Source organism: Molossus molossus, unplaced genomic scaffold (genome assembly GCF_014108415.1).
Source record: "Molossus molossus isolate mMolMol1 unplaced genomic scaffold, mMolMol1.p scaffold_m16_p_17, whole genome shotgun sequence".
In the NCBI taxonomy this organism is placed as follows: domain Eukaryota; kingdom Metazoa; phylum Chordata; class Mammalia; order Chiroptera; family Molossidae; genus Molossus; species Molossus molossus.
In genome coordinates, this window is record NW_023425352.1 from 36,583,780 (window position 1) to 36,607,470 (window position 23,691).

General features: G+C 38.7%; 1 protein-coding gene across 2 annotated transcripts in view; it reads left to right on the forward strand.

Annotated features, from left to right (window-relative positions):
- Window positions 1-23,691, forward strand: part of PRKG1 (protein kinase cGMP-dependent 1) — a 1,169,747-nt gene that overhangs the window by 1,103,534 nt on the left and 42,522 nt on the right. For both annotated transcript variants that reach the window (XM_036265967.1, XM_036265966.1), the window contains exon 10: window positions 21,711-21,807. In XM_036265967.1, the coding sequence (XP_036121860.1) occupies window positions 21,711-21,807 (97 nt within the window). The remainder of the gene's footprint in view (window positions 1-21,710; window positions 21,808-23,691) is intronic.

Consider the following 23,691-nt stretch of genomic DNA (forward strand, 5'->3'; position numbering starts at 1 on the left):
ACCAACCATATGAGTGAGCTGCCTTGAAACTAGATCCAGTTCTAGTTAAACATCAGATGAGTGTGGTGCCTTATGACGTCTTAATGAGAACTCAAGACAGAACTGCTCAGCCAAGCTACTCCCAAATTCCTGACTCAATAAAACTATAAGATAATAAACGTTTATTGTTGTTTCAAGCCAATACATTTTGGGATCATTTGTTATGCAGCAATAAATCCCTAATATGTAAACTTTATTAAAATCTAATATAAAAAACATGTTAGATAAATATGCTACAATAAATTTTGTTTTGTTTTGTTTTTTTATCCTCACCCGAGGACATTTTTCCATTTTTTGTACAGATAGAGTGGGAGGGAGAGAGAGGAGGAGAGAGAGAGAGAGAAACATCAACGTGAAGGGACACATCGAGTGGCTGCCACCCGCACAACCAACCAGGGCCGGGGACAAACTGCAACCGAAGTACGTGCCCTTAGCGGGAACTGAACCCGGGCCTCTCCGGACCGCAGGCCGACGCTCTAACCGCTGAGCCAAACTGGCCAGGGCTATGCTACAATAAATTTTATTTCAAAAAATAAGTCAACATATCTTTCTTTATATGTATTTTGTTTTTCTACTTAATTTTGAAGTTAAGAGTGTTTGCATAGCAGCATATTTCATTGCATTTAGTCTTATGCATAGAGAACCTAAAAATAGAAATTTTAAATATCCTTTTTAATCCTTATCTGAGGATATAGTTTTATTTATTTAAGGGGGGAAGAAGAAAAAAAGAAACATAGATAAATGATAGATAGATAAATAGATGGATGGATGATGGATGGATGGATAGATAGATAGATAGATAGATAGATAGATGATGGATGGATGGATGGCTAGATAGATAGATAGATAGATAGATAGATAGACAGATGTGAGAGAGAAGTACCAATAGGTTCCCTCCTGCGCGCACGCTGATTGGGGACCGAACCTGCAACCTGAGTATGTGGTCTGACCAGGAATCTTTGGTGTATGGGATGAAGCTCCAAACAACTGAGACATGCTGGCCAGGTCTAAATATCATTTTTAAATAATCATTTAAAAATATTTCAAAAATAAAATCTGAATGTGAGTTTTAAGTGTAAAATTGTATTCTTAAGGAATATGGGTATTCATATAGGTATTCACAGATTTAGTGAAGAAATCAATAAATGAGCTGTAGCATGTATTTATTCATATAATTCTTCACTATTGGAAAAATTCAACAGAAGTCAGACAATGGGACTAGCTAGGTAGGAAAGTAGAAAGATTTATGAAGTCATGGGTAGTAAGAATCAGATAGTGATTGATATACAGTTTCTAGAGTCAGACAGCCTGCATATAAAGCTTATCTACTTCTTATAAGCCTTGTTACCTTGGAAAGTTGCTAAATTATCTGTTTTAATTTCCTTGGTGGGGGAGGGTTGTTCCTTGTGAGAATTAAATGACAATTAGTGTAAAGGGTTCAGACCAATGACTATCACATAGTATGCATTTGTTAAATGAAATAGCTGTTTGTGTTTGTTGGTGTTGATAGAAAAACATATTACCTTGTAGTAATGCTTTAGTTTACCCCAATTTTGCTTTCTCCTCATATCATTATCTTAGTGTATAAAAATGTTCACCTGTCCTATAGTCTGACTTCCTAGTCAGTCACTTCTTTGGAACTTTTGACTTTCACTAGTAGTCACATTGACTTAGCATTGGTCTCCACCTGGTCCAGCATTTCATTGTGCATCAGATAGTGTCGTCTTTCTCTTACTTAAGGACATCACCCTAGAAATTCTTCCATCTTCTGTTATATCAATCTTCCCCCCTTTTCACTTTTTCATAACAAACCAACCAAACAAAAACCCTTAATCTTCCTATCCTTCCTCTCCATCTACTGATCTACATCCTTGCTCCTAATTAAGAAAATGTCTCGAAATATATGTGAACATAGTATATGTGTTCCCTCACTTCCCAGTCTCCCCAGTCTCTAGTGGTTGATTCTCGGTTCTTATTTAACCTCTCTGTAGCTTTTGACGCAGTTCTCCTTCCTGAAACACTTTCTTGACTTGGCTTCTAGAACCCTATGTTCTCTTGGTGCTTTTTCTTCCCCGTTAGCTGTTCCATCTCTGCTCCTGTGCTGGCTGTGCCTGACCTCTCGACCTTCCAGTGTGGGTGTGGTTCTTGGAATCCTGTCTGTCTGTACTTTTATCCTTGGTGGTGTTGGGTCGTCTCATCGCTTTCAGGGCCATCATGCTGGCAACTCCCAGATTCCTGTTCCCAGCCCAGAAGTGTTTTCTGAACTTCAGACATCAGAAGCCTACTTGACAAATTCACTTGGATGAGTCACACACCCTGCAAGCTTAAAACACCCAAATGGGGCCCCCACTTCCTCCAAACCTGCCTTTCTCAGTTTTCCTCATTTCAATAAATAGAACTTCATCCTTCCTGTGTGTGAGGCTCAGTGCTTCGAAATCATCATTTTCTTCTTTCACTCACACCTCAGATTCATATAACAGTGAATAGGACTCCGCCTTCAGAATGTATCCCTAACCAACCACTTTCCATTTCTGACTCCACCCACGTCACAGGTTTTTCTCACCTGTGTGATTGCTTCTGACTGGACTCCATATTTCAGCCACTGCCCTACTATTGTCTATTATGAACCGAGAAGCTATAAATACGAACTCCTTAAAGCCCTACAATAGCTTCCCTTTTACTCAGAATAAAAGTCAAATCCCGCCCTGGCTGATTTGGCTCAGTGCTTAGAGCGTCCGCCCGCGGACTGATGAGTCATGGGTTCATTTCTGATCAAGGGCACGTACCTTGGTTGTGGTTTAGTCCCGGGCCCTGGTCGGGGTCATGCAGGAGGCAGTCAGTCGATGTGGCTCTATCACATTGATGTTTCTCTCTGTCTCTCTCTTCCTCCCTCCCACTCTATCTGAAAATAAATGGAAAAATATTCTTGGGTGAGGATTAAAGAAACAACAATAAGTCAAATATTTACAGTGATCTACAAGGCCCTAAGTAATGTGTGCCCCTCCCCCCAAGGACCCCAATTTCATCTCCTCTTCCACTTCCCTGCCTTCGCTCTATTCCAGCTGTAGCTTCCTTCTCAATGTAACACGTACCAGGTACACTTCTGCCCCAGGGAAACTGCAGTGCCCATTTTTCTCTGCCCAGAATAATCTAACTCCAGATAGATCCCATGTTGTTCATACCTTCATCTCCTTCAGACCTGTGCTAATATGTCTCCTTCTCAGTGAGATTTTCCCTAACCACCCCAGTTAAAATTGCAGCCCCTCAGCATCTGTTCTGGCACCCCCTGGTCCCCCTTTTCTGCCTAATTTTCCTCCACAACACTTACAACACTTTAATACACCATGTTTTAGTTTCTTTGTCTTCCTTCTCCACCAGTATATACATCACATGAGGACAAAATTGTTGTTGCTGTTTTCTGGGGGTATATTTTGTCCGCTGCTGTATCCTCAGCATCTGTGATAGTGGCTGGCATATGTTTGCATTTTTAGTAATTTGCTCAATGTAGTTTACGATATCCTAGAACTGCCTGATTCTTTTGACAACAGAGAAAATTTGAATTCCATTTTGATTGTAATGCTCAGGCTGCTTAAATTGTCTAAAACAATTTCGAGGGTTTTTATTTCACGTTGTCTCCACTGGACCTGATTATTTACTATAGTCTATCAAGTGCCTTTGAGCATAACTGACGTGCATAATTTGTCAGTCTCAAGATAGTTAGTTAGATGAGTAAATGCTAAAAGATCACAGACTTCCCCTGGAATCAGTTTGTCTCTCACCACAGGTTATTCTGTTATTAACCTGGGGATAATTGCTGTTACTCTTAGCCACTTGGGTTTCATTATAAAACATGCAGGGCAAGGGTAATGTGTTACCGACATTCCAAATGTGCTTTGTGTGTTTAGATCGATTAAAATATTATTTCTGTGCTGAAAAATAATGGCTGCAAAATGTGTATCATAACCAGATGCGGAATGAATCAAAACTGCCCGGGCATCCCTGGGGGCGTTGAGTCATTTGCAGACATGGCTTACTCCCTGATCACAAAATGCCCTAGTGAATGGCGTTTTCATTGCACAGAGACCCCAGAGTAGGAAAAAATAAATAAACCAGCAACACAAAGCATTGTCTTCTTTCAGGAGTATTAGCTATCTTGTACCATCACATAAATAAAGGTCACAATCCATGGGAGAGAAAAGACTGAAAACTGTTATGACTGGAGTCAACCTGGAAGTCATGATCATGGCAGTCACAGCAGACTGAACGTAAGGTTTATTTGAATTTCATTGAAAGTGTTCAGAGGACAAACACTAAATCCTAAACTGTAAGAGATCTCATAGTTTGTCAAAGACCTGGGTTCTAAGTGAAATAAGAAAATAGTTGGGGGATTTTGACATCTGGTCCTTGGAGCAGTTCAACAGGATTGAAAGATTTCTTTCTTTGTGAATTATAATGAAAAGGAGGACAGTATATGAAGCCCACGTAAAGACCGGAGTTATTAACAAACACATAATATGTAAGATTTTTCGTTCCATTTCACAAGTAATACAGATAAGGAAATGTTGCTTATCTAACAGTGGTAACAGTAACATCTACAGTTATTTTCTTTTCCCTTTGAGCTAATGCATTTCATAATGTGCTCTCTTCTTATAGAGAATAAAATATACTCCATTGAGAAATGATATACAGATTGCACAGGTGGTAGGTAATTTTCTCACAGGAAAGAACCCAGTACATTTAGCAAAATCAAGAAACATAAATAATAGAAATACCGTCCATCAATGTCAAAAAACTAATGCTGTCGTGACGGGCTGATAAAGTACAGCTGAGGTTTCCTTTGTCCACTCTCGGTGACGTAGCTCTGCATGTGCGCCCAGTTATAGTTGTCGTTTTTCTGTGGGTAATGAGTAAGAAATTGTTCGGTAATCAATGAATAATAAAAATAAAAAAAATGATCGTTTCCATGTTACTTCTTAACTTTATGTTTCTAATTTCAGATCTCCTTCCCCTTCCCGAGGAAGTTAGCGATGCCATAGCTTTAAGGTCCGTGTTAGCTGCAAAACGCACACATTCACTTTCTGTTAGAAAATCCAAAGCAGGTGGTGTACAATTCCTCGTGATTGGAATTCTTGAAAGGCAAGTCAGTTGGAAGTCCCAGCGCTGGTCGGTTAAGCCGAAGTCATGATCCTGGTGACAATGCCCCGGAGGAGGAGGAGACCTGGCTTTTGTAACGTGACTGTGCAGCTGTAGCTCAACTGCCTCATTGCCATGATCATTCCAGCCTCATTCTCACTACCGTGGCTTAACAATCCAAAAATAGTTTCTGATTTGGATTTTCAGTAGAAAGTGGAAGATGTGAAGTGAGGTAGCAGCTAAATCAGGAATTGAAGCCATTGCATTGCTGATCACAGAAGGAATCTGGTCTGGAAGGAGGAGACCTGAACTAAAGGAAAGGGGGGGGGGTTCAGGCCCTTAAACACTTAGGGGGAATAGCTTTTGACTCAGAAGGCCCGCTTCTTCCCATGTGTCCCAGCCAGGAAAATGCTATTCGCCAAATGACCAAGTCAAGCCTGAGAAGGAGAGGCTATGTTATTGGTTCTTCTGTAGTGGTTCTGAATGCTTTTTAGGCTGTTTCCTGCTGGGCCGTGTAGGGGAGCAAGCTTCTAATCCTCTCCACGACATGAGATGATGGGAAGGCATGGCACAGTGCCAGGCACATGAGGAAGTACTCAATTTTAGTGGTGCACAGGGACATGGAGTGGTAATAGGATCGTATGCACAGTGAAAATGCTTTTCTTGACCATGTCTTAGCTTGTTCTTGCATGTCCGTGTCTAGAGAACCATGGACCCAACTCAGTGTCTGTTCCATACAGACCAGGCTCTTCAGATCAGCATCACTGAGTAGAAATGGACCATTGACAATATTTGCTAGAATAGGTATCAAAGAAACAACTGGAATAATTGGATTCCAGAGTCCTATCATGTCAATTCCATCGCAAAACATTAGCCTTTTTATGAATATTTTTCCACTGACATAAAGCATCCCCATTTGATGTTAATTCTATTGTATATTAACAGCATAACTAATAAATTCATGTGACACGATGAAATGTTGCACCAGTGCTTTGATGGCGCCTAAAAAAAGAAAATGGATTTTCTATGTACTTTTCTTCTGTAAAACGATAACGAAGTAAAATGATAACGAAGGAATTTTCTCTCTCTTCTTTTTAATTTATTTTATCTTCAAATTCACCTCTGGGAATGTTTCCCTAGTAAACATGACTCAGTGAGGCAAAGACATTATAAATCTTGTAAAGCATTTATCAAAGGAGTACTTATAATTATTTGCCAAAGGCAAGGAAGTAAAAGATCTGCAATGTAGTGTTTTCCTTCTACAAGGCACCCTTACAAATCCCTGGTCCACAATGAGGCCTCTGCTGTCTCACCTGTATGTTCCTGAAGGAACCAGGGAGATCCTTTGTGCCTCTGGAACTTGGCCAGCTCTTTGTCCTGTTTCCCAGTGAACCACCCTGAAGGAAGCGACTCATGCCGAATAAGCCCCCACAAAATGGGAGAGGGCTCTGTTTGCAGGACTGGGTCACTGAGCGGCTTCTTGGCGATTCTGATTTGGGCAACAGTTCAGAGAGGACACCCTCAGATGTTCTGTGAATGCCTCTCAAGACTCTGTTTCAGGCATTTCCAGGCTCTGGATTACGATGGTCGTTGCCTGGCTGTGGCTAAGAGCATGGTGATGTATCATCTGTCTCCCACAAGCTCAGGGAATAGGTGAAGGTAAGGATCTTATGCTGAAGCAACATGAGAACTTTGCGCTTTTCTTTTGTCCATGTGACATCTCATAAATTCCATATTCCCTAAGAGTAACACCCAGTAGAACTGTGCAAAGAATATTAATTTCAAAAGGAGAACCTTGGATAACCTCCTTTTAATAGGGTATCTAGAATGGACTCCAGAAATCCCCTGCTGCATTAATCACACACACCATTATTTTCAGCTTAATTCAGTCATTTGATAGCATCTGATTATGCATAAGATGGTTTGGAAATTAAAAGGTGAAAACATAGCGTAAATTGCGTTACACAACAGCAGTATAATGAGTTAACAAGATCTACCGGGAGCATCGTAAACCACCAATAGAAACATTTTGAATCAAGAAAGTTAATGTTACAGAAAGGAACAAAACATCAACTGATGTCATATTTTCATAGTCATGTTCCTAAATTAATGTTATCTCTCTATAGTAACATTTCATTTATCTCTAGTTTACGTGTCCAGCAATTCTCCTACCTAGATCCTAGCCAAAGGGGAACAAAAGACAATTAGCTCAGCCAGAAATCCGTGGACAGGAAAATCAGCCAATTAGTAATAACAAGAAAAAGTACTAGCCCACAGTGAAAACTTTATGAAAGGCAACCATCATCTTTTTATTATTATTATTATTATTATTATTATTATTGATTGCTTATAGTTCTGATGCACATGCATTACCTCCTTTACTGTTTATCATAGCCAATGGAGTTGTTTTGTTCAGCATGCCCATTAAGCAGTTAAAGTAAACTAAGGCACAGAGGGATCCTGGCGCTTGTTCAAACTCATGTAGCCAGTGAATAATGGAGCTGGGATTTTCCCAAAGCAGACTGGCTCCAGAGATTATATTTTAATCATTGTATGTTATTGGCTTGTTAGGTACTCACTAAGAGCATGGATGTAGTATAAACACAATTCTCACAAATTTGGCTATCTGGCTTTATAATTACATAAAGTAAGCATATCTGGGTTCGAAATGCAAGGTAGGACAGGCAGCCTCCTTGACTCTATCAAGAGAATACTTGAAAACTGAGCAACTAATAATAAGTATTACACTGTAGAAGTTTTATTGGGGTGAACTTAGATAGAGGTAACAGAGGTAATTGATTTTTCAAAATGATGACCTGGGGTCAGCCTCTGAATGCTCAAGCTATTATGCTTTAAGTGGTTTGGAAAAAGAGAATCCATTCTGGGAATATTGATTCCCTGATCAGTAATTAATGGGGTGAGAGAATGGAACGTGGTAATTAGAAGGGATAAACCCCAATAATCTGGACGGTGTGCTTCTTCATAAAGCAGCCCGTTCCTTGATGGTGCTAGATAATCAGGATGTCGCTAGTAAAGAAATAGTCATACTTACCAATATGTTTCAAAGATCCTGCATCAGAAAATATTCTGCTCAGCTTACTTTCCCTAAAACTTAAATTAATGGCTGAAGAGGATTTTTTTGTTGTTGTTTGGGTTGTCAACAGATTCTTAATCCACTGTTTTGTTAGATAAAAAAAATTATTTGTTATGTCACCTAAGAAAGGTCTGTCTAAACAAATTGTCTAGCAATACTCTAAACTATTGTATTTAAGAATAGACAGAGCGTGGTAGAATTCTACTTATATACAAAAACATTTTCTCGACAGAACTGATAAGACCTAAAGCTGTAATGTTAGCAGCCTGAAACCTAAAACTGTAATAAGTGTAATTCTTATTGTTAATCACTTTTATAGATATTTATTTATTTTATTTTTTCCATCACCGTTTATCCCCTCTCCCACCTCTACCTATCCCGTCCTCCCCTCCTCGCAATAATCACCACATTGTTGTCCATGAGTTCTCTTTCTTTTTGCTCAATCCCTCTACCCCTCTATACCTTCCATTCAGAGCTGCCTGCCTGCTCTCTATGTAGGTGTTTATTTTTTAAAAACATCTTTGCTTTCCTATTAGCAAGTAACACTCTAAAAATTAACAGTCATGTTTATAAAACTATTTCAAGAAAGAGATTTGAGTCTATTCCCAGCTTCATATGTAGGCTGGAATAAAATTTGGAAATAAAAAATAAAAGTGAACTTTGTGCCTGGCCAGTGTGGCTCAGTGGTTGAGCATCGGCCCATGCACCAAGAGGTTGCTGGTTCGATTCCCAGTCAGGGCTCATGCCCAGGTTGTGGGCCAAATCCCCAGTGCAGGGCATGCAGGAGGCGGCCAGTCAATGTTCTCTCTCATAGATGTTTCTATCTCTCTTTCTCTCTTTCTAAAATCAATAAAGAAAAAAAGTTTTTTAAGTAAACTTTGTGCAAAGCCAAATAACCCAGGGGCCTCTGAGTCACCGTGTGGCCCATATCTGTGTTTTGATTCTCCAAACTTAGGGAAGAAAGGCCTGTAGGAATCTTGCTTTTGAAATAATAATCAATATAGCCATGGAAGTGTGGGCTCCAGGATATCAGTGTATGTGCTTTTTCAATGACAAAACTCCACAGAGTGGCTGGCTGGCTTGCTCTCTCTCTCTCTCTCTCTCTCTATCATTTATCAATCATCTAGTTCTAGGTTTCTTAAGTGGTATCTTTGTGCAAATAGTACCATAGTATAATTTCATTTCTACTGAAATATTCTTTGTAGTTCAGTAAAAGTGGAGTAATTACTGCTAAAATAGTCTGATTTCCTCAATTTTAAATTTGCTTCATATGAGATATATATATATATATATATATATATATATATATACACTTTGAGGTTTATGTCTATCCATTTTCCTATGCCTGGTCAAATACCACAGGCACTGGAGAAATGAAACTGTATGACTCCTTCATCTTCCCACTGGGAAGGAGAGAGCACCCCTCTCTGCAGCCGCACACTCGAGTCCCCCGTTTCCTTCAGGTCATTTCACCGCATCCCTGCCCACAGGTGCTGAGACACAGCACACGTCTCCAAGGCTCCCACCTCGGCTCAGCAATGTCCTGTCCGGAAGGGGCGGAAGAAAGCGTTTCTGTCTTTTATCTACAGTCCTGTTATGTCTGCAAAGTTACAAGCGAGTCAGCCAGAGTGAGAACCCCATGAGATGCTGTACCTTGAGCATTAAGTGGACATTGTTAAACCCGGTGAAGAGGGATGATGCTCTCACCACAAATAGAGCTTGTTCTGTTGTGAAAAGGCCTTTGAAACCTGAATTACATCTACCAAGGCCATGCGAATTTAGTAATTATTAACTCCTGAGAGAAAACATAATAATTTGAATGAGGAAAATAAAGACACAAAAAGAGAATTGAGAATAGGATATATCCATAAGGTCAACTCGATCCCTGGAAAATCTGGGAGGAAAAGGCAACCGAATATGGAGAAAATATTCTGTAGCTGTTCTGTAGTATAAAGAATACCGTAATAGGCTTGAATGCCCCTCCCAATGTTTATTTAACTTTATTATTTACTAATTATAAGAAAGAAAATGATTTAATGTTATTCAAGAAGATATATAAGTGTAGAGCCAGGATCCTTATTAAGTGGTTAAATAAATCATTCGTTGTTTTCATTTTATGGACCCAGAGATGAGGACTTGCAACTTACTATTGGAAGGATTCACTTAGCATTCTAACAAAAATGCTCATATGAGCAATCTGTTACCAAGGAATCCCTTTTTTTAAAATCCTTACCTGAGGACATGTCTTTATTGATTTCAGAGAGAAAGGAAGAGAGAGGAGGGGGAGAAAGACAAACATTGATGTGAGGGAGAAACATCGATCATCTGGGGCCTCTTGTATGCACCCAGATGGGTGATTGAACCCAAAACCTGGGCATGGTATCGAACCCACAACATTTTGGTGCACTAGATGACACTCCAAACAACTGAGACACCCCGGCCAGGGCAGTGAGGAATCCTTTTGAAAAACCATTGTTAAAAGCATAGGAATATTACCAATATGTGCTAACCCAGGAGTGAAGGTCAGGTTTAAGTGTTAGAACAATATTTATTTAAAACAATGGCAAAGATGCAGTGAAATTTGATTACAAATTAATTCTAAACTTCCATGACAAGCGAAGCATGTACTAAGGGAAACAATTACTGTAATAATTGTGTACACTTGTAGAAAAGAAAAGCAGCAAGTGATCTGAGGATATTGAATTGTTCCCTCGTCTCCATGATCTCACCTGTGGTCTGTGTAAAATGTATGGGAAGACACCTGTTCTGACATGCAGCATCCGTGGAAATCCTAACCAGTGTGTTTTACTGTGCAAAGACCTGAGCAGTGTGGAAATGAGTAACACTTTTGGAAAGTTATGTGATCTGGAGAGGGACATACTCTAAGGTAAAAAAGTGTGGACAAGACCACATTTTATTTAGTTTTTTGAAACAATAAAATTAGTGTATTTAATCAAACAGGCAAAAGGGACACCAAACCTTTTCCAGGACTAGATTATATGGATCGCCAGCAATTCATATTGTGTCAGTCTCCACTCTGTTTATTAAACTTGAAACATGGGCCAGTTTAATGACCTGCTTACAAATCAGTACACAACCCTGGACTTGGGAATACTTTTCATCTCTCCTGGGCTCATAGATCGCTAAAACCACATTTTAATATGGCTCATGTTGCACTTGGTTCGTATAAGTATCTGCTGTCTTAAAAACTATAGAATCACGCCCTGGCCAGTTTGGCTCAGCGGTTAGAGCGTCCACCTGCGGTCCGGAGAGACCCGGGTTCGGTTTCCGCTAAGGGCATGTGCCTCGGTTGCAGTTTGTCCCCGGCCCTGGTTGGTCGTGTGGGTGGCAGCCACTCGATGTGTCCCTTCACGTCAATGTCTCTCTCTCTCTCTCTCTCTCTCTCTCTTCCTCTCTCTCCCTCCCACTCTATCTGTCCAAAAAATGGAAAAATATCCTTGGGTGAGGATAAAAAAGAACAAAAAACAAAAAAACTATAGAATCACCACCTCAGCCGGATAATCAAGGTTTACATTATCCTGTAGCCTTCATATGATAGCACAGAAAATGGCAACCTCCATGGTCTTCCTCCCCCAGAATTCATAACCCAAGACAAATTATGACAAAAAATCAAATAAACCCTAGCTGAGGGACTGTCTATAAAACACCTGATCAGTATTCCTCAAAACCATCAGGGTCCTCATGAACAAGGGAAGCCTCAAAACTGTTACAGCCAAACGGAATCTAAGAAGATATAATAACTAAATGTATTATAGCAGCCTCAATGAGATCCTAGAACCGAAAATGGACATCGGGTGAAAATTTAGAAAATACAAATAAATTATGGATATCAGTTAAAAAAAAATAAAAACCACAAACCTTACAGATTACTTTATTGTTCCGTTGTATGGGCTTAACAGAGAACAATGCTAAATTTTGCATCCAGATGGCACTGAGTTGATAACACGTGTGGTATTTTCTCTAAGATCTAGTTCATTTGATAAATGCACCATCACTGTGATTAAGTAACTTCAGTTTCTTCTTTTCTACTTAATATTTTCTCTACTAAGAAAAAGATATGCAGGCTTTCTCCATTTCAAGGTTGAATGGTATTCTTAAAGATCACAGGAAAATAATTGTTTAGAACTTGGGACACGTTTTTCTGTGATACTTATATACTCTGCATTGGTGTCTATTGCATACATATCAAATTAACACCAATAGTTCTTTAAAACTTATATATGATCAGGAATCCTGATAATTTATAGCTTTAAATCTTATTTTCAAATACTGATGCCTGGTCCCAAATGCCAAGGTTCTCTCATGTCTGTTTTTAACTTACCCCATAATTCTGATATGAATCCTGGATGATGGGAACATCTGGCCTATTACAGTCTATGGTAAAATGCATTTGTAGCTCTGCTTTGGACAGAAAGACATATCTTCCCCAACTGCTGTCTTGGCCAATGACTCAGGGACACCTGCCCGCCTCCTTTGCATACCAGAGCTGAGAGGAGGACCCTCTGAAATGAAAGCCTTTGGTAGTATTTCCTGAAGTAAGAGTTTTAGGAGGCAGGGATTGGAGAACAGGATGGGGAAGAGGACCACAAAGTAGGAAAAAGATAAGCTGTGGGTGCCAGGACTTTCTCAGGACGCTTAGAATCCCTGGATGATCAAGCTGCAAGTGGGCTTCATGGACATGTCGAGCAAACCTTTCATTTTACAGAAAAGTGAATGTCTTGTTCAGGTTGGTTCTGGGCTAACTCCTGATCACTTATTCCTGCTGACCTGGGAGGGTGGCTTATAGCTTTCTCATTCTCTTCCTGTTGCACACTGCATTTTATTGTCTTTTCATTCTTTGGCGCACTGTGCCCATGTCCACATCCCCAAGCCTCCTGTCCCTGAGCTTCATGTAGAGTCCTGCAGAGATAAAGGGAAACAAATAGTGGGAATACGTGGTCAAGTTTCTGAGTCCAGAAATAAAAGTTGACCCCTTATGGCCGAGTCCTGCTTGATCCTTCTGTTGAGTTTCTAACCCTGTTAATTAAGATTATAATGAAGGGTAACTTTTAGGTTTAATTAAAATTGAATGTTCCTGATCGGCTGGTGTGGCTCAGTGGTTGAGCATCGACCCATGCACCAAGAGGTCGCCGGTTCGATTCCCAGTCAGGGCACATGCCCAGGTTGTGGACCCAATCCCCAGTAGGGGGCAGGCAGGAGGTGGCCAATCGATGTTCTCTTTCATCAATGTTTATATCTCTCTGCCTTCCTTTCTCTCTAAAATCAATAAAGAAAAAAAATTTTGTTTTTAATTTTAAAGTTTAACTTTCTTATACTACGTTCAATATTTTGACCCTACATAAAGATGAACTACAAAAAGGAAAATATTTCTTAGTCTTCAGGTAGAAAAGGTATTTTGATATTTGAAGGGAAAACTTGGCTGTCTTTGCCCAACCCCTCTTTAGAAATGTAGGCTGTGGCACACACTGTCCTTGTGGAAGCTGAATGAGTTCTGCCGAGGTGAGTATGTTTTCTGGAGTGGCCGGAGGCGGGGGATCTTCCCACAGGGCCGAGGGATGAGAGCAGTGACGTCAGAGGGAGGAGTCACTTTCTCCAGGCTTGCTTCCCTTGCAACCTCACCTCGGTGGTCCTGAGAAGCTGTGCCAGTCTGGGCCACCTAGTCACGATCACCAGCAGAAGACTCAGTTGAGATGCTGAGCTGAAGGGGAGGAAGGAGGAGGAAATTACTCTGCACTGAGATGAGGGAGAATTTCCTCAGACCCAGCCTCTGATGGCTATCCATGTACATGAAGGAAATATCTATTCTGGCATAAATATGGTTGGGAACTGCAAGCTTTGTTGTTGTTGTTGGAATACATATTTTCAAGTATCTATATTCTCTGAAGCGAAACTAATAATTGCTGAATAATTTAATAAATGAACTTTCTATTATGCGCCAATGATTCTGTTGGGGTAACAAACACCGGTAAAGAAAACCATCTTTTTAACTTCTTTCTTGCCAACTATATTTTCATGGTGATATGTATTTAGTTAAGCCTTTATTTCAGGGGGGAAAAAAAGTCCATCTCAAACTATGTGGAAATTATTTAAAAACGGAGTAACTAACAATCCATTACAAGCTCACAATGGGTAGCCTATTACAAATGCTGCTCTGATGTTTTAATTTTTTAAAAATTCTCTTTTGAACATCAATGTATTTGGGGGTGGGAAGCATAGAACTGCCAGGTTTTTATTAAATTTATTGAGGTGACATTGATTAATAACATTATATAAATTTCAAGTGTACAGTTCTGCAATACATCATCTGTATATTGCATTGTGTGCTCACGACCCGAAGACTAGTCTCCCTCTGTTACTATATATTTGACCCCCTTTACTCTCTTCTTCTCCCTCCCCATTCTCCTTCATACTGTTGTCTGTGTCTATGAGTTTGTTTGTTTGTCACTTTCTGTTCCATATCCCACATATGAGTGAAATCATATGGTTCTTGTTCTTTCCCGTTTGACTTCTTTTGCTTAGGATGATATTCTCAAGATCTGTCCTCAGCATTTCAGCCTTTCTATGGCTAAGTAGTATTCCATTTTGCATATGCACCATGTACTTTTATTTGGGGTCCTTCTGTGTAACTGGAGCATATACACATGCCTAGGCCCCATCATAGGTAAGAGTGCTTAGCTACAAGAGTCTCATTCTTGACTGAGCTGTATAATAAAATAGCATATTTGTCAAATATATTTTTATAACTTTTACATTTGCCTTTGTTTTTCAAATATTGGAATCATGTTAAACACTGCAAAGAGTAAAAGGTATCACAAGTCAAAACACTAGACCCTTCTGCCTGAGTCTTTGAGATTCTGGCTAAATCATTTACCATCCTGCACTTAGTTCTTTTATTTTAAAAAATGTAAAGGTTGAATTAAATTAACACCCAGTGGTGTTCATCTAGACTTTGAACCATGTTACTATCTTTGTACTTTGAGATAGAAGCGTGTCTCAAGTTCTGTGATTCTCTACTATCTTGTTTACAAGGAAACTGAATATTTTGTAATAAGTGTAAATATGATACGATGTGAAACATGCCCAAGGTTTCTAGTCCTAATTCTTCGGGTGTTTAATTACTGAAACTAATCATGTATTAGCAATTGGTCTACCCAGTTACAAAATAGAAGTAAAAATATTTGTTATCCTATCTTCACAGGGAATCAGGGAGGGTAAATTAAATGAGAGAAACCTTAGAGTCCTTGGGAGAAAGGTGCTTTTTAAATGCAGAATATTTGCATGACTATCATTTCTATTATGCAGCAGGCATGAGGAATGCAATTTTCATGTGTATTTCTGTTGGCTGTATCTCCTCAAGGGAGTGTATTTGAAAAGTAACCAGAACTGTTTTTCAGATAGAGCACTCATGAAAAAAGTCTGTTTCTGAAAACCACAATTTTGAAAATAGAGGTTGCAAACGAATGTTATCTCAAATTCCCCGAAGAGGAGATTAAATTTTCTGGAGAAAATTGACATAATAAAATACTTTATATTCATTAAGTTACTTTCAAATTTTATTTCCTCAACTTTTAACCACTACTACCAAAGGAATAGTGACTACAGAGTGACTTCACTTATATGCTTTACAAATAGATTAGAAATAATCTCCTTTTGTTTAGAATTTTAGAAATAGGATTGTTTGTATTTAAAGGAATTGTTTTATACCTTATAGTAATAGGGACTTTTGTTAAAGCATGGTTCTTTCAAGAGGAATAACTTTTTCTTTTATTGATTTTTAGAGAGAGAGATAGAAACATCTATGAGAGAGAATATCAATTGGCTGCCTCTTTCATGTTCCCCACGGGGGATCAGGCCTACAACCTGGGCATGTGCCCTGACCAGGACTTAAACCAGCGACATCTTGGTGAATGGGTCGATACCCAACCACTGAGCAACACCAGCCGGGCAGGAATAACTCTTTATGCAGACCTTAAGGTATAAAACGTTCACTTTGTTTTTCTATAAAGTCAAAAAAATTCTGCTTTTAAAGTATCATGAGACTTTTTATAAAGCAATGCAATTAATAAGAAATGATTGATGACTTGATTATAGATTTAAGGACTACCCATTTTTTTCTTAGTGACCAAGTTTATTTAATTCCAAACATTTGAGAATCAGGAATAGGGCAAGTAATTACTATTTTCACTCATTCAAATTAAAGTAACCCAAATCACATCTGTGCTAAATATGTAAATCAGTTTATTGGTCCACTTCCCAAACCTACCTTCTCTCTCTATAGTTATTTTTCTCATGGAATTTTTTTTTTTCACTTTACCAGACTTACAAAGTACTCAATGCACCAAGCGTTATTAAATCAGGAACTGTTATTGCATAAAATGCTATGCCCCGCATTAAGTGCTGATTCATTAGATGGCCAGCATTATATCTTGCCCATATCATGGACCAGGTTTATATATTTTGTGTTTAAAGCTCACTTTCGGAAAGTTTTGACCCACATTTTATTTTTTTTATTTTTCAATGTCAATTACAGTTGACATACAGTATTTATTAGTGTCAGGTGTAAGTTCTTACCCCCTTTTAACTAGTTCTCTACGTGTTTATTTATAGATTGCACACTTTGATAACAAAAAGTGAAAGAGAATTTCTAGGCATTTATATGAACATTTAAATAAACTGGGATTTTGACTAAAACCGTCTACCCTTTTTTACGTAAGTGTATGTTTGTCAATTCTTCTACACAGGCTTAAGCGTTGAGGAAAGCAGTCAGGACCACAAGTCATGACCTGAACTTTTGTCTGTATGCTATGATCCTTTCTTGTATTGTTTTAAAGTCCAGAGTAGAGAGTGTCTGATTGAATCTCCTTTTACCTATTACAGCAATAGAATGAGAAACTTAGTCATAGATGAGAAACCATGGGTGTTTACTGAAATGTTTTATTTTTGTGGATTTCCCCAAAAACTGACAAAACTAAACTCAGCAGGACACAAAAGTATACCCCAGAGCAGAATGAGCCCAGGCAAAGCCTTGGTAACTGAGTTGCATGTGGATTAGGAAATGCTAATAATTTATTTGGTTTTCCTTGGAGACTCTTAGCCTCCTGAAGCTAATTCGGATTGTAGATGAGCCGAACTAAAGCAAACAAGGCCGCATTAGTCTTTTGTTGCCCATCTGAGAATATTGCTACGTTCCTTTGAGTCCTTGGCCCTTGCCATAAAATGCAAATACGGTTTGCTTTGTAAAATAATGCTAAGTAATTGCTATTAATATCAAGGCAAAGATAAAATTTTAAGCTCCATACATTTTGGACTGGGTTGAAGCATCATATTTGGTTTCCAATATATAGCGAGAAATGTTCATTTCTTCATAATAATGGTCAGTCATAAGGTCTAGAACCCAATTCTAGTGTTTAGAAAAGATGACAGAATTGATTCATGGATGCTTGGCAACAATGGAAAAACAGCTGTGGTGAATAATGAAGGACCCCTCATTCTTACTTCTTGGTTTTGTGGAAGCTGATAGTATTGGAAGAGAGAGAAAAAAATATAATACTGTACAGATATGTAGTTTTAGAGCGAGGGTGAGATTATTCTATTACTGTTTTTCTGTTCCTAGACTATATGTGTCTTGGTGTCATCACCTTTACACCTGCAAGTTTATATTTTCATTGCTTTTGGAACCTCCTTTGGTGTACAGACAGAAATGAAATTCTAGGCATCTGTGTTCCTCTTTGGCAGTTCTTCAAAGAAAGGTTCAGTGTTTCACTATTTAAACAGCACCCTGTGTAGATTAGCAAGTGTCTGTGGATTCTAGTAACCATAGCCCCAAATGAATTTTATGGCCAGGTGCGTTTGAGAAATAATGTGTTAGCCTTGTCTCCTGCACCCAGTACACTTATTCTCTTGTTTAGTTATTTTTGTGTTATTAACCTATTTTAGGAGTTTGTAAGGTCTCTGACCTTATATGCAGAAAGGGTATGTCAATATTCGCATTCTTCTGAGAAGAGGATCCATACCTTTCACCCCATGCTAAATAAATAAACAAACAAAATATGTTAGCAAATCAGTATGTCAAACTAGGTTAAAGATCATTAGAAAATATACTTTGTGCTTCTCGGTAGAATTTAAGCAACCAAACAATAAGAACTATATTTCTTTCTTGTGTGTTTTTCTTAGCACTTGGCAACGGTCCCTTGCATAAACACTGTTGCACAGATGGATTGTAGAATCAAGCCTAACCTAATTCCTTGGGCCTGATAACCCGCAGCCCCGCAGCAGCAAGTTAGAAGCTTTGGTTCCACATTCACTTCCTTCAGGCAACATAAATTTGTTTAATGAAACAATGGCCACTTAACTAATTTGTTAAGTATCCTTCCCCACTCAAACTTTTATCAACTCTAAAGAAAGTAGGACAGGATTGATGGATTCAAATTAGCTACAAATAATTACTGAGTTAAAAGAAAATAAAAATATCCTGCTAAGTTGTGAGCAAAAGTAGTCAGATACCCGAAGAAGCTAATCATCCATAGTTCAGCTTTTACACAAAGGTCCCTTCAGGTAGTGATATCCATGTTTAAAAACATTCATTCAGACAGGAAAAGTGTAGTCTTTGTGAATACGTGACTCTTGTTTCTAAAAAGGAATTTAAATGAGAAAAAAATAAATGCATATAAAATACTCAACAACTAACAATATCTCCTTAATTGGAAGAGAGAAACTGCTCTAGCAGTATTCTTATATTGTTTGACTCCTCCAAGAATCAGGACCTGAAGCAAAAAGCAAATTGGAATAGAATAGGGGATCAACACTACAATTATCCCTGGGCCCCTTAAATTGTATATCACTAACCACCAGATAAAAGCATCCAACTAGGTAGTATTTTAAAAATTCACCTAGTCATATTAGCAAAGATTAGCAATATGATTATAATGTTAATGATCTGTTTTCATTAAAACATATGAAATATTTTACTTAACTATAATTGATTCTTCCAGTATATGGAGCAGTATGTATTTAAGCAGATTGTAATGGCTGCAGAGAAAATGTCTACTATTTAACGGGAGATTTCCTATGTTCATTCCATTGGTTAAAATATGATCAGTAGTCAGATAGTGAATATAAACAAAGTCAATAAGATTTTGCTGTAAAAATTTGAACACAAAGTAATCACCTTATAACCCTTGCATTCTGTATATTTTTGTTTTTAGCAATCTTCTTATTTATAGCTATGTTAGCCATTATAGAATTATGATTCATTCCTATGGGTCTAGTTCTAGAAGGTCAGGAGGCAAGACCAAGTTAAAGGAGCCCCAACACTCTTGTCATGAATGAATCATCCCTAGACTCATTGAGCAGCTAGTGTTTTCCCTGGACCATTTTAATTCACCCCTAAATTTTTCTGTGGTTTCTGGAACCTCCTGAGGCTCTATAGGAAGTTAGAACTATGGTTCTCAACCCTTATTGTTCATTGGAATAACCTGGTAGGCTTTAAAAAAATATACAGGCATCATAGTACTGCATCCAGAGATACCTGATACACTGGGTCTGTGGTGGGACCCAAACTCAGTGGTTTCTAAAAGATGCTCAGGTAGTTCTGATATGCAACAAAAGGCTGAAGATCACTTGATCAGAGATTGTTCTAGCCTAATTTCACAGAGCCCAATGGAAAAATTTTGGGGTGTCTTCAAGAGCTATAAGTAATAACATCATTATATATATATGTGTGTGTGTGTGTGTGTGTGTGTATATATATATATAAATTTGTCAAATGAGTTTACCCTCTTAATATCCGAGATTCTACATCCAGCAAATACATAGGATGTTATTCAAAAATGATCTCATTAATTTTATTTTCTAGACCATCAACAAATGCTTGACTGCATACAAACTGTCACGGGCTCTGATCCCAACAGATGTCCTTTTTTAGCACCTGTTGAAATGAACTCTGCCACTGGCCCTTTAAATGGGATGCAGTTTTAATTTTCCAAAAGTAGTGATGCAGTTGGAATGCTAGAAATGCACATTTGCTGCCTATGTTCCATTCTAGTAAACTATCTCCTAAATTACTATGTTGATCGCTTGATTGCCTATTGGGAGAAGTCTACAAATACCATTAGGATTGGCTAGTAGTCTTGTTTATAAAGCTTTGTTAGAGGGAGTTGATTTCACATAATCAGCCACCAATGAAAAACAATGTTTTTACCTTCCCTCGACTCTGTCAAGAACTGACTTATTAAAAACTGGAACTGTGGTCGTAAACTGGAGAATGTAGAAAGCTCACCTAGAAAGCCACTTCACATTTCTCCCAAGCAGAGAGTCTAAATTTGTGCTTGGTTATAATGGAATAGCTAACATGTTCTACAGCTTAACTCCAGACATGCTTGTGGATGAGTCTATCTGAAAGTTGACATAAACAAGCTGTGTCAGTATCATTATCTCCAGCATGTTCATCATGTCTATCTATAGCGTAACACTGACTCAGGTACCGCCTGGCTGAAGGTCATGGGTTACACATAGCTATTCAAATACTTTATTTTTGAGACAGCTGAATTACTCCCTGACCTGACTTTACTGAGTGGGAGGATCATCTTCATCTTCACGCCTTCATGCCCTTTCTAAAAATAGCAGGGCCTTTAACAAGGAGATATTTTAAGCAGCTCATATTCACTTGTCTCATCAGGAGAAGCTTATTTTGGCCACTTGTAAGTGTCAGATTTGCATGTGTGCATAGTTAGACTTCTGGACCCTAGTCCATGCTCTTCCTCACCACTCATGTGGGAAACTTGCAAACATAAAGGCACTGGGATTACTAGCTGAGAGTCGTGGGTAAACATAAACGGAGGGAAGACACCTTTTAGGAATGTGACCATGCTTCCGAAACCGTCCATTTCAGACATTTGCACCAGCCCTCAGCTTTTCGGATCTGTTTTCACAAAACCTGGCTGTGATTTCACTTCAGAGACTTCAGTGATCTTGCTGCTTTTAGCAAATATTTATAGGAGCCACTGGCAGCCTGTGGAATAAAGGAAACTAATGAGCAACTGCCATCCCAAATCTGAACAGCAAAAACAAAACCAGGCAAAACAAAACCCAAAAAGAACAGCTCAGACAGTCCATGCTCACAAGAAGACGCGTAGAAAAAGACCAAGATGTAACTTTGATTTGATAACTGGATTTATCAGTCACATGACGGGCATGCAGTGGGTACTTTGTATTTTTCTCCTGTGAAAAACAAGTGCAAATCTATGTTTTTCTGCACCACGGGGACCAAAACATTATGAGTGTGAGAACACACAGACTCTAAAAGCAAGATGGAATGTAAGCAGGTAAACCCTGTTCCACAGTCATGTCATTCCGGTACAGTTGTACGTGGTACTCGCGTTTGCACCTCTAAGAAATTTCCATTTTTTCGCATCAAAAAATCCAGATATGAAGCTGAAGCTGCTTTCTTCGCCAACCTGAAGCTGTCGGATTTCAACATCATCGACACCCTTGGAGTTGGAGGTTTCGGACGAGTAGAACTGGTAGGTGACTGTTCTTTGAATGCCTCTGTCTTCCTTTTTTACTTTTTCTCCCATAATAAGATTTCTCTCTTTTTCTTCTCTCTCATCTTTAGATACTGTTGTTCCTAACTTGGTACCAAATAATTTTATATCAGCACATCAGAGCTTGTGAAGTGTGTAGCTGATAAACTAAAAATAACAAATACTAATTTACTTTTTAGAAAACCACCTTATAGGAAATGAAAGGTAAACCCATTTTCTTGAGGAGGAGTTACCAAGTGCTTTTTACTCAGCTGATAGTCTATGACCTTTATTTGCTTCCATAGTTCTGTGCAGGGCTCACTGTTTTCATTATGCACCCTACCTTTAATCACAATAATAAAAATGTAAATTTAAACCTATAGAAAGAAAAATTATATATATATATATATATATATTTAAGGATCCTTAACATTGCTTTAAAAAGAGTTCCAGTAAATGGTGTTACAGTAGCGATTCTGTAGTTTGAAGCACCTATTTAGATTATACTGCCTATACATAGCTAACCATACTAGATAACATGGTTTGAATCTTTAATGTATTTCACACACAGTTAAACACACATATACAGCTAAGTTTTCATGAAGATGATGAAGACATTTTGGTATAAGTTTACACAGTAAACACTTTGTATGTCATACAAAGCAAATGAAAGCATGCTCTATCATGTTTTTGTTTGAAATGTAAATTTCAACAGTGACAGATTGCAACAAAAATTGGAAGGAAAACGTGTTCTGGTGACTGTTGCTGCATTTCAACACTGTGTAAATAGCCCCATCTGAGTGCAGAGATTACTTCCCCCCTCTGCTGAAAATGGAGGATCCCTGATATCAGACACCAGTACAGTATGTTAGGAACTCCCCGAGACTGAGTACAGTGAAGTAAACAGTTACCGTTGCCACCAGGGGACCAGAGAAATCCCCTTCCATAAATGTATATTTGATCCAGGGTTATTTTTGATATTTGTCCATTGGCACTGCCGTGGGCACTGACGGGCAGAAAGATGTCATCACTTACAGATGAGACAAGAAGGTCTTCGAGCCACGGGTGTTTCACAGAATTTGTATTACGTGTCTCTTTGCACTGGTCGGAGATATTCTGGTAATACCACACCTGACCTCATGTCTGCCTTCATAGATCCTCTGAGGATCTAAGCGTTTGTAGTTATAGGAGTAAAAATCAAGCAGAGGCCCAGGAAAACCTCTCGCTTTTCTGAATCCTGCCAGTTAATGTAGTCAGAGATGTGTTGTTTAAGAAACTTTGATTTTGTGATTACTGTTCATATAGCTAGTGAAGACCTATTAACAGTGTTCTACATGAACAGCTTTGCCCAGGGCGGGTGTTGGGAAACATATACAGGACAGAGAGTCGAGTTCATTGTCTGGTATGTTTACTGACATAGCTGTACGCCCTGGATGAAGCTGCGTAAAGGACAGAATTTCCTAGAGACTGGTTATTGTGATAGTTACAGTTTCTTAAGCATTTTTTAAATACTGTGGACAATAAAATTGCTGTTTTAACTGACAAAAAAAAGAAATTAACATTACAACTTGTGGACTCCTGGAGGTCTGAGAACTCCAAACTGTGCACCACCTTCCCGTTACCAGTGAGGTGTTTTCTGAGATATGGTGGAGGAATTTAGTTAGGATTTGGAGGATATTGAAAATTGCTCTGAGACCATTTCAAGCTGAACAAATGAAATGCCAAGCTGATCATGTAAAACGTCTAGGACATTCGCTTAAAAATGTGTGAGGTGACACAAGCAACAAGTGACAGTTTGGGAAGCTTCAATGTGCACATTCAAGAAATAATGCAGTTTAGAAAGAAAATATATATGTGTGTGGTTGTGGGTGTCTGAGTATATAC